Raw genomic sequence first — 24,095 nt, 5'->3', positions numbered from 1 at the left:
AGGGAGATGTGCTCACTCTATTAAATGAGACTTTTACACTGATAGAGAAGGCAAGTGCAGGAATTCTAAGTAGCAGTGTAAATGGAAAGATTGATGGGGAAGGTTCTGAACATGAGGACAGTACATCAATTAGAAAAGAAAGACAAGAGAGAGTCAGAGTATGTAGTAACTCTGAGGTGGATAATAAAGATGGATAAATCTCCAGAATCTGATCTAATGTATCCCAGAAAGTTGTGGAAAGTAAAAGGGATTTACAAGACCCTTTTCATAAATATTTATATCATTTATAACTACAGGTGGGATGCCCGTTGACTGGAGGATAGCTAAATGTTATACATTTGTTTAAGAAGCGTTGTAAGTATGTAGTAACTCTGAACAACTAAGTTGCATTTATTTCAATGCAATGGGTCTTACAGGTAAGGCTGATGAACTCAGGGCATGTTTAAGAACATTGGATTGGGACATCATAACTATTACAGAAATTTGGCTGAGAGATATACAAGACTGGCAGTTCAATGTTTCAGGATTTAAATGCTATAGAAAAGATAGAGAAGGAGGCAAGGAAAGGTTGGCATTTTTGATTAAGGAATACGTTACTGCTGTAACTAGGGAAGATATTTCTGAAAAATCGTCCAGTGAAAATTTGAGTAGAACTTACAAATTAGAAAGGAAAGATCACTTTGGGATTGTACTGTAGGGTGCCCAATAGTAAAAGAGACGTTGAGAAACAAATACAGAACATTGAACATTTTAGCACAGTACAGGCCCTTCTTCCCTCGATGTTGTGCTAACCTTTTATCTGACTCTAAGATCAAACTAACCTACATATCCCTCATTTTACTCTTATCCATGTGCCTATCCAAGAGTCGCTTAAATGTCCCTAATATACCTGACTATACTTCATGCACCCATCACTCTTTGTGTAAAGAACCTATCTCTGACACCTTCCTCCCATCATCTTAAAATTATGACCCCTTGTGATACCCATTTCTGTCCTGTGGAAAATGTCTCTGACTATTCACTCTACTTATGCCTTTCATCAGCTTGTAACACCTCTATCAAGTTACCGCTCAACCTTCTTTGTAAAAAGCCTTAGCTCCCTCAACCCTTTTTTTATAAGACATGCCCTCCAGTCCAGGCAGCATTCTGGTAAATCTCCTCTGCACCCTCTATAAAGGTTCTACATTAAATATGTGGGGAGACTTCAGAAATATGTCAGCAAACTAAGCCTGTAATAATGGGGAATTTTAATTTTCCAAATGTTGACTGGGCTTACCATCAGGTTAACAGTTTGGATGGTGAAGAGTTTGTCAAATGTGTTCAAGAAAAGTTTCTTTATCAATATGTGGATGCTCCTACTAAAGAAGGAGTAAAATAAACTTTGTTTGGGCAATAAGACTAAAATAAAAATGGGGGTCTCATGGTCATAATTCTATTAGTTTAAAAATGGTTACAGAAAAGGATAATCCTTCCATAAAAGTTAAAGATTTTAATTGGAGTAAGACAAATTTTAATGGTATGAGACAAGATCTTTCAAAAGCTGATTGGAATAGACAGTTCACAGGTAAAAAGACATCTGAGAAGTGGGAGGCGTTCAGGAGTGTGATGATGAGAGTTCAGAGGCATTTTGTTCCTGTTAGAGTAAAGGGTAAGGCCGGTAAAAGTCGGGAACAATGGATGAATAAAGACATTGAGATTCTCATCAAGAATAAAATAGAGTCTTATTTTAGATAGACAACTTGGCTCAATTGAATCTCTTCAATATAAACAGTTCACTGTACAGAAGAGGAAGTTTGGGAAATCTTAGAGAATATAAAGGTGGATAAATCTCCAGAACCTGATATAATCTATCCCAGAACATTGTGGAAAGTAAGGGAGGAAATTACAAGACCCCTTGCAGAAATATTTGCATCATCTATAGCTACGGGTGAAGAGCCTGATGCTTAAAGGATAGCTAATTTCATACCTTTGTTTAAGAACGGTTGTAAGGAGAAACCAGGGAACTAAAAACCTGTGAGTCTGACTTTGGTTGTGGTAAATTGTCGGGGGCAGGGTGATTATAAAAGATAGGATTTATGGACATTTCGAGAGGCAAAAATTGATTAGGGTTAGTTAGCATGGTTTTGTATGAGGAAAATCATGTCTCACCAATTTGATTTGAGTTTTTTGAGTAGGTTACCAAAATGGTTGATGATGGCAGAGCAGTACACGTTGTTTATTTGGAGTTTAGTGAAACCATTGACAAGGTTCTGCATGGTAAACTAATTAGTGAAGTTAAGTCACATGGGATTCAGGGTGGGCTTGCCAATTGGATACATAATAGGCTTAATGGCAGGAGCCAGAAAGTAATGGTGGAGAGTTGCTTTTCGGAGTGGAGGCCTGTGACCAGCGGTGTTCCACAGGGATCGGTTCTGTGTCATCTTTTGTTTGTTTGTTTATATAAACAAATGATTTGGATGAGAATATAGAAGGTTTTGCATTTTAGTACAACAAACAAGGGTAAGCCTTATACAATTAATGGCAGGGCCTTGAATAGCGTTTTAGAAGAGAGCTTCCTAGGGACGCAGGTACGTAATTCAGGCCTTCCTGATGAAGGGTTTATGCTCACAACGTCAGTTTTCCTGCTCTTTGGATGCTTCCTGACCGGCTGTGCTTTTCCAGCACCACACTCTTTGACTCTGATCTCCAGCATCTGAGTCCTCACTTTCTCCCAGTTACATATAGATAGGATGGTTAAAAAGGCGTTTGGCCGCTTGCCTTCATTGTTCAGTCCTTTGAGTCTAGGAGTTGAGACATTATGTTGAGGCTGTACAGGAATTGGTGAGGCCTCTTCTGGAACTGTGTCCAGTTCTGCTTGCCCATTATAGAAAGGATATTATCAAGCTGGAGAGAATTCAAAAGAGATTTACCAAGATGTTGCCCAATATGGAAGGTTTGAATTATAGAGAAAGGCTGAATAGGGACTTTTTTCGCTGGAGCGTAGGAGGTTGAGAAGTGACCAGATAGAAGTTTATAAAATAATGAGAGGTATAGATAGAGTTTGTGGTTCTTGTCTTTTCCCTAAAATGGAGAATTTCAAGACTAAGGGGCACTTTTTTCAGGTGAGAAGAGAGAGATTTGGAAATGAGAGGCAAACATTTTACACGCATAGAATCAACTTCCTGAGAAAGTGGTGGATGCAGGTACAATGACATTTGAAAAACATTTGGATTTATACAGGTTTAAAGGGATACAGGCCAGGAACATGCAGGTGGGAGTAGTTTAGTTTGGGATTCTGTTCGGCATGAACTGATTGGACCAAAGGGTCTGTTTCCAAGCTGTATGATTCTATAACTACTTCACTTGTAATAAATAGTAATTTTCATGACACACAAACCTAATGTGTAATTTCTGTCAACCGGAGACCAGTTAAATTGGGGAATTGGGCATACTTCTCTCATGACAATTCTGGAAACACAGATCTCAGTGTGGTACTGCAGTGAATCATGACAAAAGATAGCATGAAATTCAAAGAACCACAGTCTAAATCAGCAAAACTTAGTGGAATGTCAAAAGATTGGTCAGAGTTTAAGAAACAGCGAAGAAGAACTAAAAAGATAATAGAGACAAAAAAAAAGAATAGGAGAGAAAGCTAGCTACTTACGTGAAAACAGCCAGTAAGAATTTTTCCAAGCATTTGAAATAGAAAGCTAGTATTGATTCTCTAGATTCTGAATCTGGGGAACTGATAATGAAAAACAAATCAGCTTTGAACACCTATCCTGCCTTCATGGTAAAAGAATAGAAAAATTCCCAAAGGTAATTGAAAATCAAGAGGTAAACAGGAGGGAGGCACTTAAAACCATCACCATCAGCAGGAAAAAGGTGCTGGGAAAATACTGAACCTTGAAGGGTAAGGTTGGTAATATAGAGAGAAATGGATAATTAAAGATATTGAGGCTCTGGTCAAGAATAAGATGGAGGCATAGGTTAGGATAGGCAACTTGGATCAAGTGAATCTCTTGAGCTGTTTTATGGGTGTAAGAACATTCTTAAGAGGGAAATCAGGAGGGTAAAAAGGGGATATGAGATAGCCTTGGCAGATAAGATTAAGGATAATTCAAAGAGATTCTACAAGCACAGTAGGAACAAAAGAGCAACAAGGGAAAGAAGAGGGCCACTTAAAGACCACAATGTGGAACCAGAGGAGATGGGAGGGATACTAAACAAATATTCCACATCAGTTTTCACTGTGGAGAATCACAGAATCCCCGCAGCATGGAAGCAGACTATTTGGCCCAAGACTCGCCGAAGATCATCCCAATCAGACCCACCCCCCTAGCCTATTCCTGTAACCCTGTATTTTCCATGGCTAATTCATCTAGCCTGCATATTCCTGGAAATTATGGCCAATCCACCTAATTTGCACATCTTTGGGATGGAGGAGAAAACAAGACTATCCAGAGGAAATGCTACACAGACACAGGGAGAATGTGGGGGGGAAACTCCACACAGACAGTGTCTGGGGGGAGTGGAATAAAATCCAGGTCCGTGGTGCTGTGAGGTAGTAGTGCTAACCACTGAGCTACCATACTGAAGAAATGGAGGCTAGGAAACACAGGGAAATAAACATGGATATCTGAAAACAGTTCACATTACAGAAGAGATGGTGAAGGTCTTAAAAAAAAACATAGTGGATACATCTCCTGGACCAAATCAAGTGTATCCCAGAACATTGTGGAGCACCTAGCAGAGATGTATGTATCCTCTACAGCCATGGGTAAGGTGCCAGAGGACTAGCAAGGTGACTAATGTTGTGTTTTTAAGAAAGGTTGTAAGGAGAAGTCAGGGAACTATGGACCCACCGGTGAGACTGACATCAGTGGTGGGTAAGTTGTTGGAGGGGATTCTGAAAGATAGAATTTACAGGCATTTGGAGAGACAAGGACTGGCTAAGGAGAGTCACCATGGACTTGTGCAGAGGAAATTGTGTCTGACACACTGGGTTTTTTTTGAGGATGCATTCAAAAAGATCAACAAGAGCAGAGTGGTGGACGTTGTTAACATGCATTTTAGTAAAGCCTTTGACAAGGTTCCACATGATAGACTGGCTAATAAAGTTAGGTCATATGGGATTCAGGAAGAGCTTGCCAATTGGATACAAATTTAGCTTGATGATAGGAAAGAGTGTGGTGGTGAAGGATTGTTTATTTTTGGACTGGAGGCCTATGACCAGCGGTGCTCTACAGGGGTCAGTGTTGGGTCCACCATTATTTGTCACTTATATAAACAATTTGGATGAGAATTTATGAACCATGGTTGGTAGATTTGTGGATGACACCAAGACTGGTGGTATAGTCAATAGTGAAGAAGGTTATCTAAGGTTACAAAAGGATCCTGATGAAAGATTTAAGAGGGACTCAAGGGGCAAACTCTTCACACAGAGTTGTTTGTTTTTGTGGAATGAACTGCCAGAGGAAATGGTAGATGCAGATATGGTTACAACATTTAAAAAGGCGTTTGGTAAATCACATGAATTAGGAAATGTTTAGAGGGTTATGGACCAAATGCAGGTAAGTGAGAAACTTGGTTGGTATGGACAAGTTGGACTGAAGGATCTATTTCCATGCTGTATGATTAAGTTCCCAACACTGATAGCCCCAAGCCTGAGAGTTTGACAAGAAGTGGCATCATCTTCCAAAATTCCTTAGGTTTTAAAAGAGCCTCAGCAGATTGTTAAGTAGCAAATACAACTCCTTTATTCAAGAAAGGAGTGAAGCAGAAAGTTGTTGGCCACCTAGCCTAACATTTGTTATTGGGTAGGTGCTAGAATGCAGGAGGAAGGTTATAGCAGAATTTCCCAACGTCTTTGTGAAGGCGAAATCATGTTCAACTAATCAGACGGATGTTCATGTCAGGGCAAACAAAGCAAGGAAAACATGTTGAATGGTCAGACCATGGAAAGTGCTATGGATCAAACAGACCTTGGTATACAAATACATCAGTCCCTTAACAGGTGGATGAAGTGGTTGGGAAAGCCTATGGTATTCTTTACCTTTACTAGCTGAATATTCAAAAGCAAGGAAGTTATGCTATACAAAGTATTGGTTCAGCCACAGGGAGAGTATCATGTGCAGTTCTGGAATGCACATTATAGATGAGGTGTGATAGCACTAGAAAGGATGCAGAGGACATTTAACAGGATGTTGCCAAAGCTCGAGCAAGACTGGGGTTGTTTTTCCCCAGAGCAAAGGAGACTTGAATGGGAGATGATTGAGAGGTAAAAAATTATGACGGGCGTAGACAGGAAGGGATGGATGACCAGGGGCACAGATTCAAAGGTAGGTTTAGAGGAGATGTGAGGGAAAAGCATTTTCACTCAGAGGGTGTTGGGAATCTGGAACTCTCTGCCAATAAAGCTGGTAGAGGCAAAAACCCTCATTAAATTTAAAGTATTTAGATGTGCACTTGCAATGCCAAGTCATACAAAGATATAATCCAAGGGCTCAGAAGTAGGATTAGTTGGTTGGTTGGGTGGTGCAGATGTAATAGGGTAAAGAGGCCTTTCTGTGATGTTGATCTGATTATTACAAATTTTGGAGCAAATTTGAAGGCTTACTCAAGTATAACAGATGAGGTCTTTAAGCTCATAGGTTCACACTATCCTGGTCAACATTTATCCCTCAATCAGAGGAACTCTTCAGTCATCTTGTATTGGAATCACTTCTATACACAAAGTGGTCATGTAAATAAGACATAGCTATGAGAATTGCTGTAAGAATTCCACTTGATTATATTCAGAGAATATGGACAGTCAATTTCAAGAAACAAACATGGACAACTTGAATGGTCAGAAATATTTATTGCAAAATGGATAAACCAGAGAAGAGGTAACTCCTTAAATGCATTACAGTTTTAGAATGATTCAAAGTTTAAATGCTTTAACATTTAACTCAATCCTCTTTCCTTTTCACTTTGCTCCTATCAAGTGACTTACTTTGTTTTTTTTATATAAAGCCAACCTGTTCAGACAGGTTATAACATGCATTCAGACTAGGTAGGACTCCTGGCCCAGAGGTAGAGACACTAACATTGGGCTTTTCTGGCACATTCTTGAGAATTACTGACAACCTCTTGTGTGTTATATGCATTACCAGTTACATTCATACCCAGGTAGGAGGCATTATATGGCTATTTGACCACAGAGAGCATCACGACTGTATTTGATCCCATTCATGGCTATCATTCACTTCTGGAGCAAGAAGTGGTCAGGAGTGACCAAATTCCCCATCCCCACTGCTGAGAAAGGGGCGAAGCCTCTATTACCTGCTCTGCTGACTCCATATCAACTAAGAATCAGAACTAGCACCCGGGGCATGTGATCCAAGGGAGTGATTTGGACATCCTTCCCATGCATTGAATGTGGAAACTCCACAGCTTTGTAAAACTGACCAAGAAAATAAATAGTTGACAGGAATTGGCAATTTGAACATCATCAGTGCAAAATTCTCAAACTCCACATATTTATGTCCATATACATTTATACTTTAGCATTTTTACATAAAAATGAAGCCAAATGGATACATAGGTTACCAAATACATGCATTGCTTTAGAAAAATAAATATTAAATTAGTTTTTAAATAGGGCTGTAATTGCAACCGAGTTCCCATTCCATTGCTGGCTGTGTTCAGGAGTTAAACGAGAACAGTAGCAACTTTATTCTCTCCATTTAAAGTAACAGATAAATGCTGTTGAATTCTCCTGGTGTTTTATACTTCATAAACAGCTATCAACAGGTTGTTCAGTCAGCTGCACTCATACCTCCGTGACACAGATCCAATAAGTCCAATGATTCTCTGTGCAACTGGATGGAGTGGAAGGAATTCTAAAGGAACATCATCGTTCCCAATGAATTGCAAGAACCCACAATAAAAATATAAACCATTGCTAAGCTGGGGCAGTCAGACAAAAGCAGGTCAGTTGGTTCTCATTGTGAGGGAGTTGTGTGTCTGAAGTGTCGCTGATATTCCAAATGCTCTTTATGGTTTCTAAAGGTATTGCAGAAGAGTTCGTACCAGAAGAAAGTGAATCCAGTGGAGACAGCTGCTTTCAGCATACTAGGGGACAGGCCTTTGAACAATCCTCTCAGGCCCTCAGTTTGAGCCACTTGATAGGCACAGTCCAGGAATCCATTGTAGGTCCGTACCTGGAACACAGAAACCACAAAGAGATTAATGTCTGCACCTTCATCCTCACCCTCAAATCACCAAACTAGCCATCCATCCTGGCACTGCCCTCTGCCCTATTCCCCAGCTGACTAATTACAAGCTTTTTACCAGTTGTGTCTCACTGTCTGAAAAGTTTAATTTTCAGCCCTCCAGATGCTGTTTATTAGTTAGACCAATCTCCATACATGCATTTAGACAGCAAATTGCTGCAGGCAGTAGGATTGAGGGAAACTCCACAACTGATCTTGCTTTCATTTGTTACCCACACAGCTCCACTTTCCAGCAAATGGCATCACACAGCAAGATTTCTGCTCTCTCTTTTTAATCACCCAAAATGCCCAGGTCCGGGGTGGGGGGGGGGGGGGGGGGGTTTGATGTATGGCATAAGCAGCATTAGCGATATTGATACAGGTAAATTTATACCTGGCCTCCTGCTCTGTGTGTCATGGAGCATGTTTCCATCTGATCATTTATTGATGTGCCCCCAATAATATTGATGGAGTGGATTTTTGCCACTATGAACACCAGCCACATTGGCCGCCCGATTATCATTCCCTATTTTCAGACATGTGTAACTCAATTACGATTACGTCTTCCAAAGCTTTCCGGAGGCAAGACTCCCTGACAATCAGAAGTCATGACAGCAGGTTATATGTCCAACGGGTTTATTTATAATCACAAGCTTTCAGAGTGTTGTCCCTTCGTCAGGTGAAGTGAAGGGGCAGCGCTTTGAAAGCTTGAGATTTCAAATAAACCCACTGGACTATAAGGGGTCTGTTTCTGTGCTGTACATTTGTATAACTCTACACTATTGAGGTCTTTGACCCCTTCTTCTATCCCCAAGCCACTTCACGCTGGCTACTGTCTGATACTGTTTACAGCCTTATGTCCAATCTAATTAAGAAAAGCTTTCCAATGGACAAAGGAGTGGCAGATGGAGTTTAATTTAGATAAATTCAAAGTGTTGTGTTTTGGAAGAGCAAATCAGGGCAGGACTTATAGATTTAATGTTAAGATCATGAGGAGTGTTGCTAAACAAAGAGACCTCAGAGTACAAGTTCATAGTTCCTTGAAAGTGGAATCACAGGTAGACAGGACAGCAAAGGTGGCATTTGGTACGCTTGCCTTTATTGGTCAGTGCATGGAATATAGGAGTTAGGAGGTCGTGTTGCAGCTGTACAGGACATTGGTTAGGTCACTTTTTGGAATACTGCATGCAATTCCGGCCTCCCTGCCTACAGATAGGATGTTGTGAAGGCCTCATTTCTGATGAAAAACTTATGTCCAAAACATCAATTCTCCAGCTCCTCAGATGCTGCCTGACCTGCTGTGCTTTCCCAGCACCACACTCTCAACTCGGATCTCCAGCACCTGCAATCCTCACTTTTTCCTAGTTGAATAACCAAGGTCTTTTCCCTGGGGCGGGAGAGTCCAAAAATAGAGGGCATTCGTTTAAGGTGACAGGAGTAAGATTTAAAAGGAATCTAAGGGGTAACTTTTTCCACGCATGTATGGAATGAGCTGCTGGAAGTGGAAGCTGGTACAATTACAATATTTAAAAAACAAACACATCGAAAGGGTGTAAGAATAGGAAGGGTTTAAAAGGGAAATGGATCTAGATTTATTGAGGCTATGTGGTCTGCATGGACAAGTTGGACCAAAGAGTCTGTTTCTGTGCTATACATCTCTCTATGACTCTACATCCCTAAACCTCCCCACAATACCCACGTCCTGGTTTAACTACTTTTGAGATCTTACCTATGGTTTTATTACAAGAATTCACTGTACTCATAACTGACCTCCCATTTTCCACTCCGAAAACTTTATCTCATTCAAAACTCTCATAAGGAAAGGGTTAAGAGACTGGCTTACAGCTGTGCTCATTCTGCGAAAATGGGCTGGTGGTGATCGGAGCTGAACGGATGAGAACCATTTGAATTGAAAGAGAGGTTAATCACAGCAAACTGATTAAAAGCTAATCATGCTATCACAGCAAGTCTAGGAAAAGGTCTCATTCTTCAGCCAGTGCAAGTCAAGTTGGCAATTTGCTGACTAACCACCAATCATACATCTAACTAACCAATCAGTATCCAAAACAGCATTGTGTAAATTGTATCCTGTATTTAAACTAGTGGAAACGGTGCACTCAGGACCAAGATACACATCAATGGGAAGAGTCCTGTTGAAACATGCAGGATCTCAATTAAAGTTTGAACTTAAAATGACAGTCATCTCAGATTGATCACCTGAGCGAAAACTGTATGATTTAATTAAAACTATTTTGTTTAGAATACTCAATCTTTGAGAGATTGCATAAATTGTAATTTTTGGTCTCGAAATTTAACAAAAATGCTGCACATTTCCTAATTCTTAAAGTTCTAGTCACACATCTCACCAGTGCTCTCTAAAATGCACTGGTTCCCTGTCATGCATTTCCTCAATTTTAAAATACTCCCTTGTCTTGAAATCCCTCCACAACCTTCAGCTTTCAACTTTCCTCCAAATGGCTTGTTGTGTAAACCTCACTCTCTGCGGTCCATCATTAGCAGCTCTGCATTAAACTGCAAAATTCTCTCCCCACGCCTTGCCATTTCTTTCTATTCAACTCTCCTTTAAAACTGCTTCTGACTAGTACCTGGGCATCTATTCTAGTGCATTGGGTGCCCTTGTATTAAACCTTGTTCAATGACTTTCCAACAAGTTTTAATGCACTATATAAATATAAAATTGTTATTTGAGCCAGCAACAAAATTATGAAGTGGGAAGAGACAGAGGAATGAGAGCTTTCAGGCAGATCTATTCAGGTTGACTAGGTTGGGGCTATTTTCCCTGCAGTTTTGAAGGCTGTGGGCGAGCAGTTTATAAAATCATGAGAGGCATGGATAGGGTAAATAGAAGGTCTTTTGACCGGGGGTAGGGGGAGGGGAAGAGAGTCTAAACCTAGAGGGTATAGGTTTAAAGGTGAGAGTGCAAAGATTTAAAAAGGTACCTAAGGGAGAGCTTTTTCACAGAGGATAGTACGTGTGCGGAATGAACTGCAGAGGAAATTGTGGAGGCTGGTACAATTATACCATTTAAAAGACATTTGGATGGATGTATAAATAGATTTAGATTAGATTAGATTAGATTAGATTACTTAAATAGGGACAGGTTTAGAGGGATATGGGCCAAATGCTGGCAAATGGGACTAGATTATTTTAAGTTAAAAATCACAAAATTCCAGGTTAGAGTCCAACAGGTTTATTTGGAAACACTAGACTCCTTTGGCTATAAATTCTGAGAGTATGATCTTAACCTCCACAACTACCTGATGAAGGAGCTGCACTCTGAAAGCCAGTGCTTTCAAATAAACCTATTGGACTATAACCTGGTGTTGTGTGATTTTTAACTTTGTCCACACCAATCCAACACCAGCACCTGCAAGTCAAAATTATTTAAGGATATCAGCTTGGACAAGTTGGACTGAAGGGTCTGTTTCCATTCTGTATAACTATGACCTCAGATGATAGGGAACAGGGATATTTGAACAGGGATCCCACATTACAAGACTAAGCTGTCTTTTGCTGCTGTATTCTGATTTCTTTAGGACACATTTTTATGGTTTTCAGCCATTATTCAATCAATCATTTAGGTGAAGCGGGCAAAAGCCAACCCTTCTGTTGACCTTCAGTTTGAACTTGAAACAACTGAATTGTTTGTTTGACCACTTCAGAGACAGAGACAAGTGAGATTGGCAGAAAGATTGGAGTCAAACAGTTCAGGTTGGAGAAGGATAACTGATTTCCTTCCCTAAAGGGGACCCCTAAATCCTTACAGTTTTTGAATTGACCTGATAGCTTCGTGGACACTTTTACCAAAATAAAATCAGATTTTTTTTCCCCGTTAAAACCAAAATTAAAATCTCAATCTGCCATGGCACAATTTGAATATTGTTATTATCACTGCAGTAACAGAAACACTGCAATTGACAAACTATTGAGTGATCAATAGAATTGAAGCAATAACAATTTCACAGATAGTGTTTGTCATATGCTCAATGGCAACAATGTGTATATAACAATTACACACTACAGTTAGTTACAAGGATACCCTCTAACTACTTTGGACACAAGTAGATATACAACATCATGGCAAATCATGGAGATAGGGCCAATGTGACAGTGCCTGCCCTGTGTTATGGTGGCTACTGATTCATAAACAACTCCTGTGTACAAAAACCCACAAGACCAGGGACAGACTCTTCCACAATTAAAATGGAAAGAACTGGTGTTTAACTATTTAGCTCATTAGATCCAGGAACCTCTAATCAAAAAAGATTTTCACACAGCACATAATACAGCCAAAGCAGCAAGGGAGCGCACATGTGTGCAAAGTCCTCACCTGTCCAAAGGCCATGCGTGCCTGCTCAAATCCTTCCACCTGCAGTCTCTTCTTGAGAAGGTCAAAGGGGTATGTGAGCGTCTTACTAATGACCCCTGCACAGCCGCCACACATTAGATTCTCTATATTAACTGGCAAAAAAAGAGAGAGACGGGTTAAGAACATATGGTTCAATGAAGCACTCTCCTTCAGTCTGAAAGCTTAGCATAAAATCCAGGCTGACATTCTCACTGCAGTACGAGCACTATGTCTGAGACCTGGCGGTAGTGAGTGATGGTAACTGCTATTGCATTTGGATGCAAAGTGTTGAGCTCCTTGGGTTCTTGGAAATTTGCATTTCTTAACCAGCATAGATAATCATGGTAGGCAGTGAAATTTGAATTCAATAAAAATCTGACCTTAAAAAACTAATGATGAGAGATTTAGATTTTAAGAATCTCTACAGTGTGGAAACAGGCTCTTCGCCCCAACAAGTCCACTCCGACCCTCCGAAGAGTAACCCACCCAGACCCACGGCTCCTACCCTATGTTTACCCATAACTAATGCACCTAACCTACACATCCCTGAACATTACAGGCAAATGACCTTAACCTGCACATCTTTGAATTGTGGGAGGAAACCGGAGCCTCCAGAGGAAACCTACACAGGGAGTGTGCAAACTCCACACAGACAGTTGCCCAAGGCTGGAATCGAACTCAGGTCCCTGGCGCTGTGAGGCAGCAATGCTAACCACTTAGGATTGTTTCCACTCAGGTGAATGAAGGGAGAGGATATCATAGAGATATAAACTTCTAACAGGACTAGACAGGGTAGATGAAAAAGCACAGCAAGTCCTGACATTGTCCTAGCAAGTCCTAGCATTGAGCGTTTGAGCATAGGCTCTACAGCAGGATTCGGGATAGACCATTGAGGATGGAGATGAGGAGACATTTCTTCACCTGTGGAATTCATTACCATACAAAGAAGTTGATGCCAAAATGCTGAAGGTATTCAAGAGACAGCTAGATATAACACTTGGACCACATCTCTTATAATCTTTTCCAACACTTTACCCACAACTGAAGTAAGGCTCACTGGTCTATAGTTACCAGGGTTGTCTCTATTCCCCTTTTTGAGCAAGGGGGCAACATTTGCTATCCTTCAATGTTCTGGCACTATTCCTGTAGACAGTGTTAACATAAGGCCAAGAACTCTGCACTCTCTTCTCTGGCTTCCCAGAGAATCCTGGGATAAATCCCATCTGGCCAAGGAGACTTAGCTATTTTCACACTTTCCAGAATTGCTAATACCACCTTCTCATGAACCTCAATCCCGTCTGGTGTAGTCACCTGTATCTCAGTATTCTCCTTGACAACATTGTCAGTATTCAGGCTAGTAGAAGACAAAAAAAATTCATTTAGCGCTTGCCCCATCTCCTTGGACTCCCCTCACAACCTCCCAGTACTATCCTTGATTGGCCCCAAACTTTCTCCAGTCATTCTTTTCTTCCTGATATACCTATAGAAAGCTTTAGGGTTTTCCTCGATTCCTTCCACAGCCTCTCATGTCCCCTCCTGCCTCTTCTTAGCTCTCTCTATAGTTCTTTCCTGGCTAATTGGTAACTCTCAAATGGCTTAATGGAGCCTTCACATCTCATCCTAACATTAACATTCTTCTTCCACTTGACAAAAGATTCAACTTCTTAAGTAAACCACAACTCCCTCAATTGACTACTTCCTCCCTGCTTGACAGGTACATACTTAGCAAGGACATACAGTTGCTGTTCCTTGAATAAGCTCCACATTTCAATTGTGCCCATCCCCTGCAGTTTCCTTCCCCATCCTATGCATCCTTAATCACGTCATAGTTGCCCTTCCCTCAGCAAAGACTCTTGCCCTACCTTGTATACTTTTCTCTTTCTATTGCAAAAGTAAACATAACCGAATTGTGGTCATTATCACCAGTGCTCACCTACCTCCAAATCTAAAACCCGGCCAGGTTCATCATCCAGTACCAAATCCAATGTGGCCTCACCCCTTGTTTACTTGCCTACATACTGTGTCAGGAAACCACTTATCTAAAGTACTCAAACTATAGTATTTCCAGTCAATATTTGGAAAGTTAAAGGCTTCATAACCTGTTACTCTTGCTCCTATCCAGAATACATGTGATCTGTATGGACTTCAGTAAGACATTGGACAAGGTTTCTCACGGGAAACTGGCTAGCAAGGTTAGATCTCACTGAATGCAGGGAGAACTAGCAATTTGGATACAGAATTGGCTCGAAGGTAGAAGACAGAGGTTTGTGATGGAGGGCTGCTTTTCAGACTGGAGGCCTGTGACCAGTGACGTGGCACAAGGATTGCCGCTGGGTCAAATACTTTTTGTCATTTGTATAAATGATTTGGATCTGAACATAGGAGATATAGTTAGTAAGCTTGCAATGACACCAAAATTGGAGGTGTCGTGGACAGCGAAGAAGATTTCCTCTGAATACAATGGGATCTTGATCAGATGGGCAAATGGGCTGAGGCGTGGCAGATGGAGTTTAATTTAGATAAATGCAAGGTGCTGCATTTGGAAAACGAAATCAGAGCAGGACTTAATGGTATGGTCGTGGGGAGTGTTGCTGAACAAAGAAACCTTGGAATGCAGGTTCAGAGTTCCTTGAAAGTATAGTTCTAGGTAGGTAGGGTCATGAAGAAGGCGTTTGGTATGCTTTCTTCTATTGGTCAGAGTACTGAGTATAGGAGTTGGGAGGTCATGTTGCGGCTGTACAGGAGATTGGTTAGGCCACTGTTGGAATATCGCGTGCAATTCTGGTTTCCTTCCTATCAGAAGGATGTTGTGAAACTTGAATGGGTTCAGAAAATATTTGCAAGCATGTTGCCAGGGTTGGAGGATTTGAGCGATAGGGAGAGGTTGAATACGCTGGGGCTGTTTTCTCTGGAGTGTCAGAGGCTGAGGGGTGATTTCATAGGGGTTTATGAAATCATGAAGGGTATGAATAGGATAAATAGACAAATTCTTTTCCCTGGGGTGGGGTGTGTCCAGAACTAAAGGGCATAGGTTTAGAGTGGGGGGATTTAAAAGGGAACTAAGGGGCACCTTGTTCATGCAGAGAGTGGTGCATGTGTGGAATGAGCTGGCAGAGGAAATGGAGGAGGCTGATCCAGATGCCTTTTGAATGCTGTATGGGTATATGAATAGGAACAGGTCCACATTGGCACCAACGACATAGGTAGGAAGAGGGATGAGGATGTTAGGCAGGCTTTCAGGGAGCTAGGTTGGAAGCTCAGAGTTAGAACAAACAGAGTTGTTGTCTCTGGTTTGTTACCCGTGCCACATGATAGAGAGTCGAGGAATAGGAAGAGAGAGCAGTTAAATGCGTGGCTATAAGGATGGTGTAGGAGGGAGGGATTCCGGTTTCTGGATAACTGGGGTTCTTTCTGGGGAAGGTGGGACCTCTATAAACATGATGGTCTATACCTGAACCTGAGGGGCACCAGTATCCTTGGGGGGAGGTTTGCTAGTGCTCTTTCGGGGGGTTTAAACTAACTCTGCAGGGGCATGGGAACCTAGACTGCAGTTTTAGGGTGCAGGACCTGGAGTGTAGAGAGGTTACGAACCAGGCATCAATCTCGAAGGAGGGTGCCTGTAAACAGGAAGGTGGCTTGAAGTGTGTATACTTCAATGCGAGAAGTATACAAAATAAGATAGGTGAACTTGCAGCGTCGGTTGGTACTTGGGAGTTCGATGTTGTGGCTATTACGGAGACATGGGTAGAACAGGGACAAGATTGGTTGTTGCAGGTTCTAGGGTTTAAATGTTTTAGTAGGGTCAGAGATGGGGGTAAAAGAGGGGGAGGTGTGGCATTGCTTATCAAAGATAGTATTACAGCAGTGGAAAGGATGATGGATGAAGACTCGCCATCTGAGGTAGTTTGGGCTGAGCTTAGAAATAGGAAAGGTGAGGTCACCCTGTTAGGAGTTTTCTACAGGCCTCCTAATAGTCCTAGAGACATAGAAGAAAGGATTGCAAGGATGATTCAGGAGAAGAGTGAAAGTAATAGGGTGGTTGTTATGGGGGACTTTAACTTTCCAGATATTGACTGGGAAAGCTATAGCTCGAGTACGTTAGATGGGTCGGTGTTTGTCCAGTGTGTGCAGGAGGGTTTCCTGACACAATATGTAGACAGGCCAACAAGAGGTGAGGCTATACTGGATTTGGTTCTGGGTAACGAATCAGGCCAGGTGTTAGAATTGGAGGTAGGTGAGCACTTTGGGGACAGTGACCACAATTCGGTGACTTTTACTTTAGTGATGGAGAGGGATAAGTGTGCACTGCAGGGCAGGAGTTATAGCTGGGGGCAGGGAAATTATGATGTGGTGAGGCATGACTTAGGATGCGAGGCTTGGAAAAGTAGGCTTCAAGGGAAGGGTGCAATCGATATGTGGAACTTGTTCAAGGAACTACGGAGTATCCTTGATAAGTATGTACCTGTCAGGCAGGGTGGAAAGAGTTGTGTGAGGGAGCCGTGGTTTAATAAGGAATTGGAATCCCTTGTTAAAGGGAAGAGGGCGGCCTATGTAAAGATGAGGCGTGAACGTTCAATTGGGGCAATTGAGAGTTATTAGGTAGCCAGGAAGGATCTAAAGAGAGTGCTAAGAGCAGCAAGGAGGGGACACGAAAAGTCCTTGGTTGATAGGATTAGGGAAAACCTAAAGGCTTTCTATAGGTATGTCAGGAATAAAAGGATGACTAGGGTAGGAATAGGTCCAGTCAAGGATAGTAGTGGGAAGTTGCGTGTGGAGGCTGAAGAAATTGGGGAGACACTGAATGAATACTTTTCGTCAGTATTCACTCAGGAACAGGACATTGTTGCTGATGTGAATATTGAGTCACAACTAATTAGAATGGATGGCTTTGAGATATGTAGGGAAGAGTTGTTGGAAATTCTGGAAAGGGTGAAAATAGATAATTCCCCTGGGCCTGATGGCATTTATCCTAGGATTCTCTGGGAAGCAAGGGAGGAGATTGCAGAGCCATTGGCCTTGATTTTTATGTCCTCGTTGTCTACAGGAATAGTGCCAGAAGACTGGAGGATAGCAAATGTGGTTCCCTTGTTCAAGAAGGGGAGTAGGGATAACCCTAGTAACTATAGGCCGGTGAGTCTCACTTCTGTTGTGGGCAAAGTCTTAGAGAGAATTGTAAGGGATAAGATTTATGAACATCTGGATAGGAATAATGTGATCAAGGATAGTCAGCATGGTTTTGTGAAGGGCCGGTCATGCCTCACAAACCTTATTGAATTCTTTGAGAAGGTGACTAAGGAGGTGGATGAGGGTAAAGCGGTTGATGTGGTGTATATGGATTTTAGTAAGGCGTTTGATAAGGTTCCCCATGGTAGGCTACTACAAAAAATACGGAGGTATGGCATTGAGGGAGCATTAGAGGTTTGGATTAGGAATTGGCTGGCTGGAGGAAGACAGAGGGTAGTAGTTGATGGTAAAGGTTCATCTTGGAGTGCAGTTACCAGCGGTGTTCCGCAAGGATCTATTTTGGGACCATTGCTGTTTGTAATTTTTATAAATGACCTGGAGGAGGGGCTAGAAGGTTGGGTGAGCAAGTTTGCAGATGGTACGAAAGTCGGTGGAGTTATTGACAGTGAGGAAGGATGTGGCAGCTTACAGCGGGATATAGATAAGCTGCAGACCTGGGCAGATAGGTGGCAAATGGAGTTCAATGTCGCTAAGTGTGAAGTGATTCACTTTGGTAAGAGTAATAAGAAGATGGAGTACTGGGCTAATGGTCAGATACTTGGTAGTGTGGATGAGCAGATGGATCTTGGTGTCCATGTACACAGATCTCTGAAAGTTGCCACCCAGGTGAATAGTGCTGTGAAGGCAGCCTATGATGTACTGGCTTTTATTGGTAGAGGAATTGAGTTCCGGAGTCCTGAGGTCATGTCGCAGTTGTATAAGACTCTGGTGCTGCCGCATCTGGAGTATTGTGTGCAGTTTTGGTCGCCATACTATAGGAAGGATGTGGAGGCACTGGAACGGGTGCAGAGGAGGTTTACCAGGATGTTGCCTGGTATGGTCGGAAGATCGTATGAGGAAAGGCTGAGGCACTTGGGGCTGTTTTCATTGGAGAAAAGAAGGTTTAGGGGTGACTTGATAGAGGTGTACAAGATGATTAGGGGTTTAGATAGGGTTGACCATGACAACCTTTTTCCACGTATAGAGTCAGATATTACGAGGGGGCATAGCTTTAAATTAAGGGGTGGTAAGTATAGGACAGATGTTAGGGCTAGATTCTTTATTCAGCGAGTCGTGAGTTCATGGAATGCCCTGCCAGTAACAGTGGTGGACTCTCCCTCTTTATGGGCATTTAAACGGGCATTGGATAGGTATATGGAGGAAAGTGGGCTAGTGTAGGTTAGGTGGGCTTGGATCGGCGCAACATCAAGGGCTGAAGGGCCTGTACTGCGCTGTATCTTTCTATGTTCTATGAAAGGTTTTGAGGGTTATGGGCCAAGTACTGGCAAATAGGATTAGATTATGTCTGATCTGCATGGATGAGTTGGACTGAAGGGTCTGTTTCTGTGCTGTACATCTCTGATTCTGACTCTATGACCATGAAACCATTGTTGATTGTTAGCAAAAACCCATCTGGCTGTAAGTTCATAAGAAAACTGGTACAGGAGGTGGCCATTTGGCTCCTCAATCCTGCTCTGCCATTCAGTAGAATGAGGGCTCACAGGACATGCCATGTCCACTTTCCTGACCTTTCCTCTTAGCCCTTGGTTTCCCAGCTGATCAAGAATCTCAGCCTTCAATCTACACAAAGACTTCACCTCCACAGGTCTGAGAAGAAATTCCTCCCTTATCTCAATTCTAAATTGGCACCACCTTTTTTCTGAGACCATGCCCTCTGGATCCTAGACAACATCCATTCAACATTAACACAATCAAGTTCCTTAAAAGAACCTTATGTTTCAAGACATTACCTGTCTTTCTTCTAAACTCCAATGAGGAGAGTCTCGAGCATCTTGGCTTTTGCTCTTAAGGCAATACCCCTATACCAGGGATCATTCTTCTCTGAACACAATGTCCTTAAGGGAAAGATATCTGCCATCCTTGCTTTATCAGGCCTACATTGATTCCAGAGCCACAACAATCATATGTTAGAACATAGAACACAGAAAACATAGAAAAATACAGCGCAGTACAGGCCCTTTGGCCCTCGATATGTGTTGACTCTTAACTACCTTCTGGACAATTAAGGATGGGGAATAAATGCTGGCCTGGTCAATGATGCGCACATCCTGTTAATGAATAAAATAAAATCTGGTCATTTATCTGATTACCATTTGGGAGTGGTTACTGTCTGCAAATTGACTGTCATGTACAACAACACAACCAGAACAAAAATGACATTCATAAATTACAAAGCAAAGACTGTGAAAAGGTACATAGTAATGCTTTGCTGCCATTTTTCAAAACTGAAAAAACACACCAACCAATACACCATAAACATTAATATGGCAATCTGGGCAAAGCTGCTGGGACAGGCTTCCCTGCAATTTCTCAGATTTAGGAGTTCTGACATAGTCTACTCATTCTCAAGTGGAGCTTTATTTTGAACAGGAGCAATGTGCCCTCCTGTCAGTATATATGATGCTATTACCTTTAAAAGAGGCAAGTGCCAGGCACTAGTTTCAGCACAAACAACCACAATGAGAGAGTGACCGCTACACACTGCAATTGCTGTGTCAGCAACTGAGAAACTAGCATGCTTTTTACACAAATCTCGGTTTTGATTGACTGTTAAATATCTTGAGCCTCGAGTGCTCTCAGAGTGTCCAGGCCACCAAAATTTCAAAAAAACAGGGAGTTGGCAATATATGTATCTCATTATGCATGTACATTTCAATTGAGGTTACCCAAATTAGTCCTATTCTCCTGCCCTTTCACCAAGTCCTTTTAAAAGAATATTCTAGTCTCTGCCTCAAATCATCCCTTAGAGTAAAGTTTTTCCATGTAATAAAATCTTGTATCTTAACAATATTTGTATTAAATCATTCATGGGATGTGGCTATTTTACCCATCTCCAATTATCTCTCAGACTGTAATGAGCCACCATCATGATTCCATTGTAGTCTGTGGTTTATTATGCCCTAGTGCTGTTAGTTTTTAAGTGTTTAATTACCCACTTGTTCTTCTAATGGTGATTCTCAATCTGTATCTTTTTGTTAAGGAACCTTCAACTAGTGGAAACAAGCTTACATTGTTCACCAGTTTGTCTTACCAGTGAAGCTCACATCCCAAAAACATTAACAAAAATAAAATATGGTCAGGTGTGGGCAGGCAGTTGTAGAGATGGACCAAAGCAATCTTGCTGGATGGTAGACAGGTGTTCTGAATTTATACCAAGATCACACAGGACATTTAGTCTAACAAAGCAAGATGAAATAGGCAGCAGGAACATCAAATAGAAAAAAAAAAGCAGGAGCCGAACTCAACAATGTCACATTGTAGAAACCTTGCATGCAATTGCCACAGGATATCAGACAAGTAGTCAGTGTCAGTAGATTTAATGTTCCAAATAGTAGTACATAGGCAAGAAGAGGAGGGTAGACAGACAATAGGATCATAGCGCATTCTAAAGGTAATGCAAACTGGCTAAGGAGAAGCTATTGCATGAAAAAAGTGTTGGGCTGCATTAGAAACCAGGGCAAAACTCCTAGGAGTATGCAAGAGATCGTAAAAGACAAATGGTCGACCAGATGAACAGAGCAGAGATGGACAGCATGATATCGAAGCAGTAAACTGCCTTGAATAATCTGCATGCTGTAAGTGAGGAAGAAAGAACGTGAACAAGAAAAGCATAGGGGAGATGAGCTCAATGGTGCTCAAGAACAATGTGGTCAACTGCATCAAGGAGGAATTGGGCAGTGTGGACGGAGGTACTGCATGCTGATGACAGGCAGCAGCTCGATCAAACACAAAGCAGAATGCTGCTTCCAGTTTCATCCGTGACACGAGGCCAGCCGAGAGGGAAGGAAGTGTGGCTTTGTCCATAATAAAAGCAAAATACTGCAGATGCTGGCGATCTGAAATGAAAACAGAATTTGGTGGAGAAACTCAGCAGATCTGGCAGCATCTGTGGAGACAGAAACAGAATTAATGTTGAGTTCAACATGACTTCTTCAGAACTGAGTGTCCATGGTAGCTCTGCAAAGTATCCATAAGACATAGGAGGGGAAGTAAGGCCATTCGGCCCATCGTGTCCACTCCGCCATTCACTCACGGCTGCTGGGCATTTCAACTCCACTTACCCGCATTCTCCCCGTAGCCCTTAATTCCTTGTGACGTCAAGAATTTATCAATCTCTGCCTTGAAGACATTTAGCGTCCCGGCCTCCACTGCACTCTGCGGCAATGAATTCCACATGTCCACCACTCTCTGGCTGAAGAAATGTCTCCGCATTTCTGTTCTGAATTGGGTCCTAGTCTCCTCGCCTAACGGAAACAATTTCCTAGCGTCCACCCTTTCCAAGCCATGTATTATCTTGTACGTTTCTATTAAATCTCCCCTTAATCTTCTAAACTCCGATGAATACAATCCTAGGATCCTCAGCCGTTCCTTGTATGTAAGACCTACCATTCCAGGGATCATCCGTGTGAATCTCCGCTGGACACGTTCCAGTGCCAGTATGTCCTTCCTGAGGTGTGGGGACCAAAACTGGACACAGTGCTCCAAATGGGGCCTAACCAGAGCTTTATAAAGTCTCAGTAGCACAACCGTGCTTTTATATTCCAACCTTCTTGAGATAAATGACAACATAGCATTCGCTTTCTTAATCACGGACTCAACCTGCATGTTTACCTTTAGAGAATCCTCAACTAGCACTCCCAGATCCCTTTGTACTTTGGCTTTACGAATTTTCTCACCGTTTAGAAAGTAGTCTACGCTTTTATTCTTTTTTCCAAAGTGCAAGATCTCGCATTTGCTCACATTGAATTGCATCAGCCATTTCCTGGACCACTCTCCCAAACTGTCTAGATCCTTCTGTAGCCTCCCCACTTCCTCAGTACTACCTGCCTGTCCACCTAACTTTGTATCATCAGCAAACTTCGCTAGAATGTCCCTTCATCCAGATCATTAATATATAATGTGAACAGCTGCGACCCCAACACTGAACCCTGCGAGACACCGCTGCCATTCCGAAAAAGAACCTTTAATCCCAACTCTGCCTTCTGTCAGACTGCCAATCCTCAATCCATACCAGTAGCTCACCTCGAACACAATGGGTCCTCACCTTGCTCAGCAGCCTCCCGTGTGGCACCCTATCAAAGTGTCAGCCTGTCAGAAACTAAGTTTCTTCTTTGCTTACTCCTCCTCTCAACAAATGAAGGCTAATGCCTCACTACCAAATCACATTTCTACCTCCACAGAAATACTGTTCTCCTGTTTGGTTAGTGCAATAGCCAATATCTTCACACTTCCTGCCACTGGTCACTCACCCATCCAGGCTTCACGCGATGGCACAGCCCACTCAGAGATATGCTGAAAAATGTTGTAAAAGGCAAACTGGAACCCAGCATAGGGGAAGACAGCTACAAGAGTGGGCGTGAGTCCTCGATAGAATGACAGGGGTCCTTCCTTTCTGTACATGGTGACTATTGCATGCCACAGACTTCTATAAATCTGCAAAATAGATATTAATCACACCATAGTCAAGAGTCAAATCAGCATTCTAAAAGCAGCATACATGTCATTTTAAATGTAAGAGAAAGGTTCAATCCATCACATCAATCCCTCATGCCCAAACCTAGCTATCATTGAGCTGCTTCACAACCTAGGCAGAAGTGAAACAATTCTGTTCACTCATGTACCTTATTTTCCCCCCCCCATACATGTACCATATTACAGAGGAAAACAAGACTACAAACAGAATAGAAAACATAAATCTAGATAATTACTTCAAATAACTAACTCAAACGTTTGTCCCCGATGTGTGCTAGAAATCAAACTTTTCTATTCTATGGGCCATTTCAAATGTATAAATAACCAAATGACTATGAGCATTATTTAGGTCAAAATACTTCAATCACATACCAATAAATTCTTTTAAAAAATAAAAACTTGTCCTTTAACAAGTGGTAACACTATCATCTTTTGACCCAAACACATTTGTTCACTCAAATAAGACAGTGCTGCAGAAATGACATGGGTGGAAAACATGGGCAAAACAAATTCAGTTGATCCCCCAAAGGGGGAACAAGGTGACTTTCTCAGTGCTTTTGAGTTGTGGTGATGGTAACAAGTTGTTGAAAGAACATTCCCAATTCAGTCATTTGTCAATTGGAGCTTAGCCTTTGTTCAAGTTAGATTCTCTTTTCCTATGAGGAGAGTGAGAAACAGAAACATTTGGAGGTGTGTATTCAATAGTCTTTTCTCAGGTCTGTGATAAACTGCAACTCGAACAATCCAAAGGCTGCTGCTCAGCAGCTTTCAAC

The 24,095-nt window shown here is 41.9% G+C and overlaps 1 protein-coding gene across 1 annotated transcript in view; it reads right to left on the bottom strand.

Annotated features, from left to right (window-relative positions):
* Window positions 1-6,836: 6,836 nt before the first annotated feature.
* The window catches only part of slc25a19 (solute carrier family 25 member 19), a 29,302-nt gene continuing 12,043 nt past the window's right edge, over window positions 6,837-24,095 (bottom strand). The window contains exons 4-6 of the mRNA XM_060844385.1: window positions 23,100-23,283; window positions 12,589-12,719; window positions 6,837-8,186 (exon numbers count right to left, since the gene is read on the bottom strand). Of these exons, the coding sequence (XP_060700368.1) occupies window positions 7,968-8,186; window positions 12,589-12,719; window positions 23,100-23,283 (534 nt within the window). The 3' untranslated portion in view covers window positions 6,837-7,967. The remainder of the gene's footprint in view (window positions 8,187-12,588; window positions 12,720-23,099; window positions 23,284-24,095) is intronic.

Source organism: Hemiscyllium ocellatum, chromosome 25 (assembly GCF_020745735.1).
Source record: "Hemiscyllium ocellatum isolate sHemOce1 chromosome 25, sHemOce1.pat.X.cur, whole genome shotgun sequence".
In the NCBI taxonomy this organism is placed as follows: domain Eukaryota; kingdom Metazoa; phylum Chordata; class Chondrichthyes; order Orectolobiformes; family Hemiscylliidae; genus Hemiscyllium; species Hemiscyllium ocellatum.
Note: the sequence above shows the minus strand (reverse complement) of the source record. Positions and strands in the feature narration are given on the sequence as shown.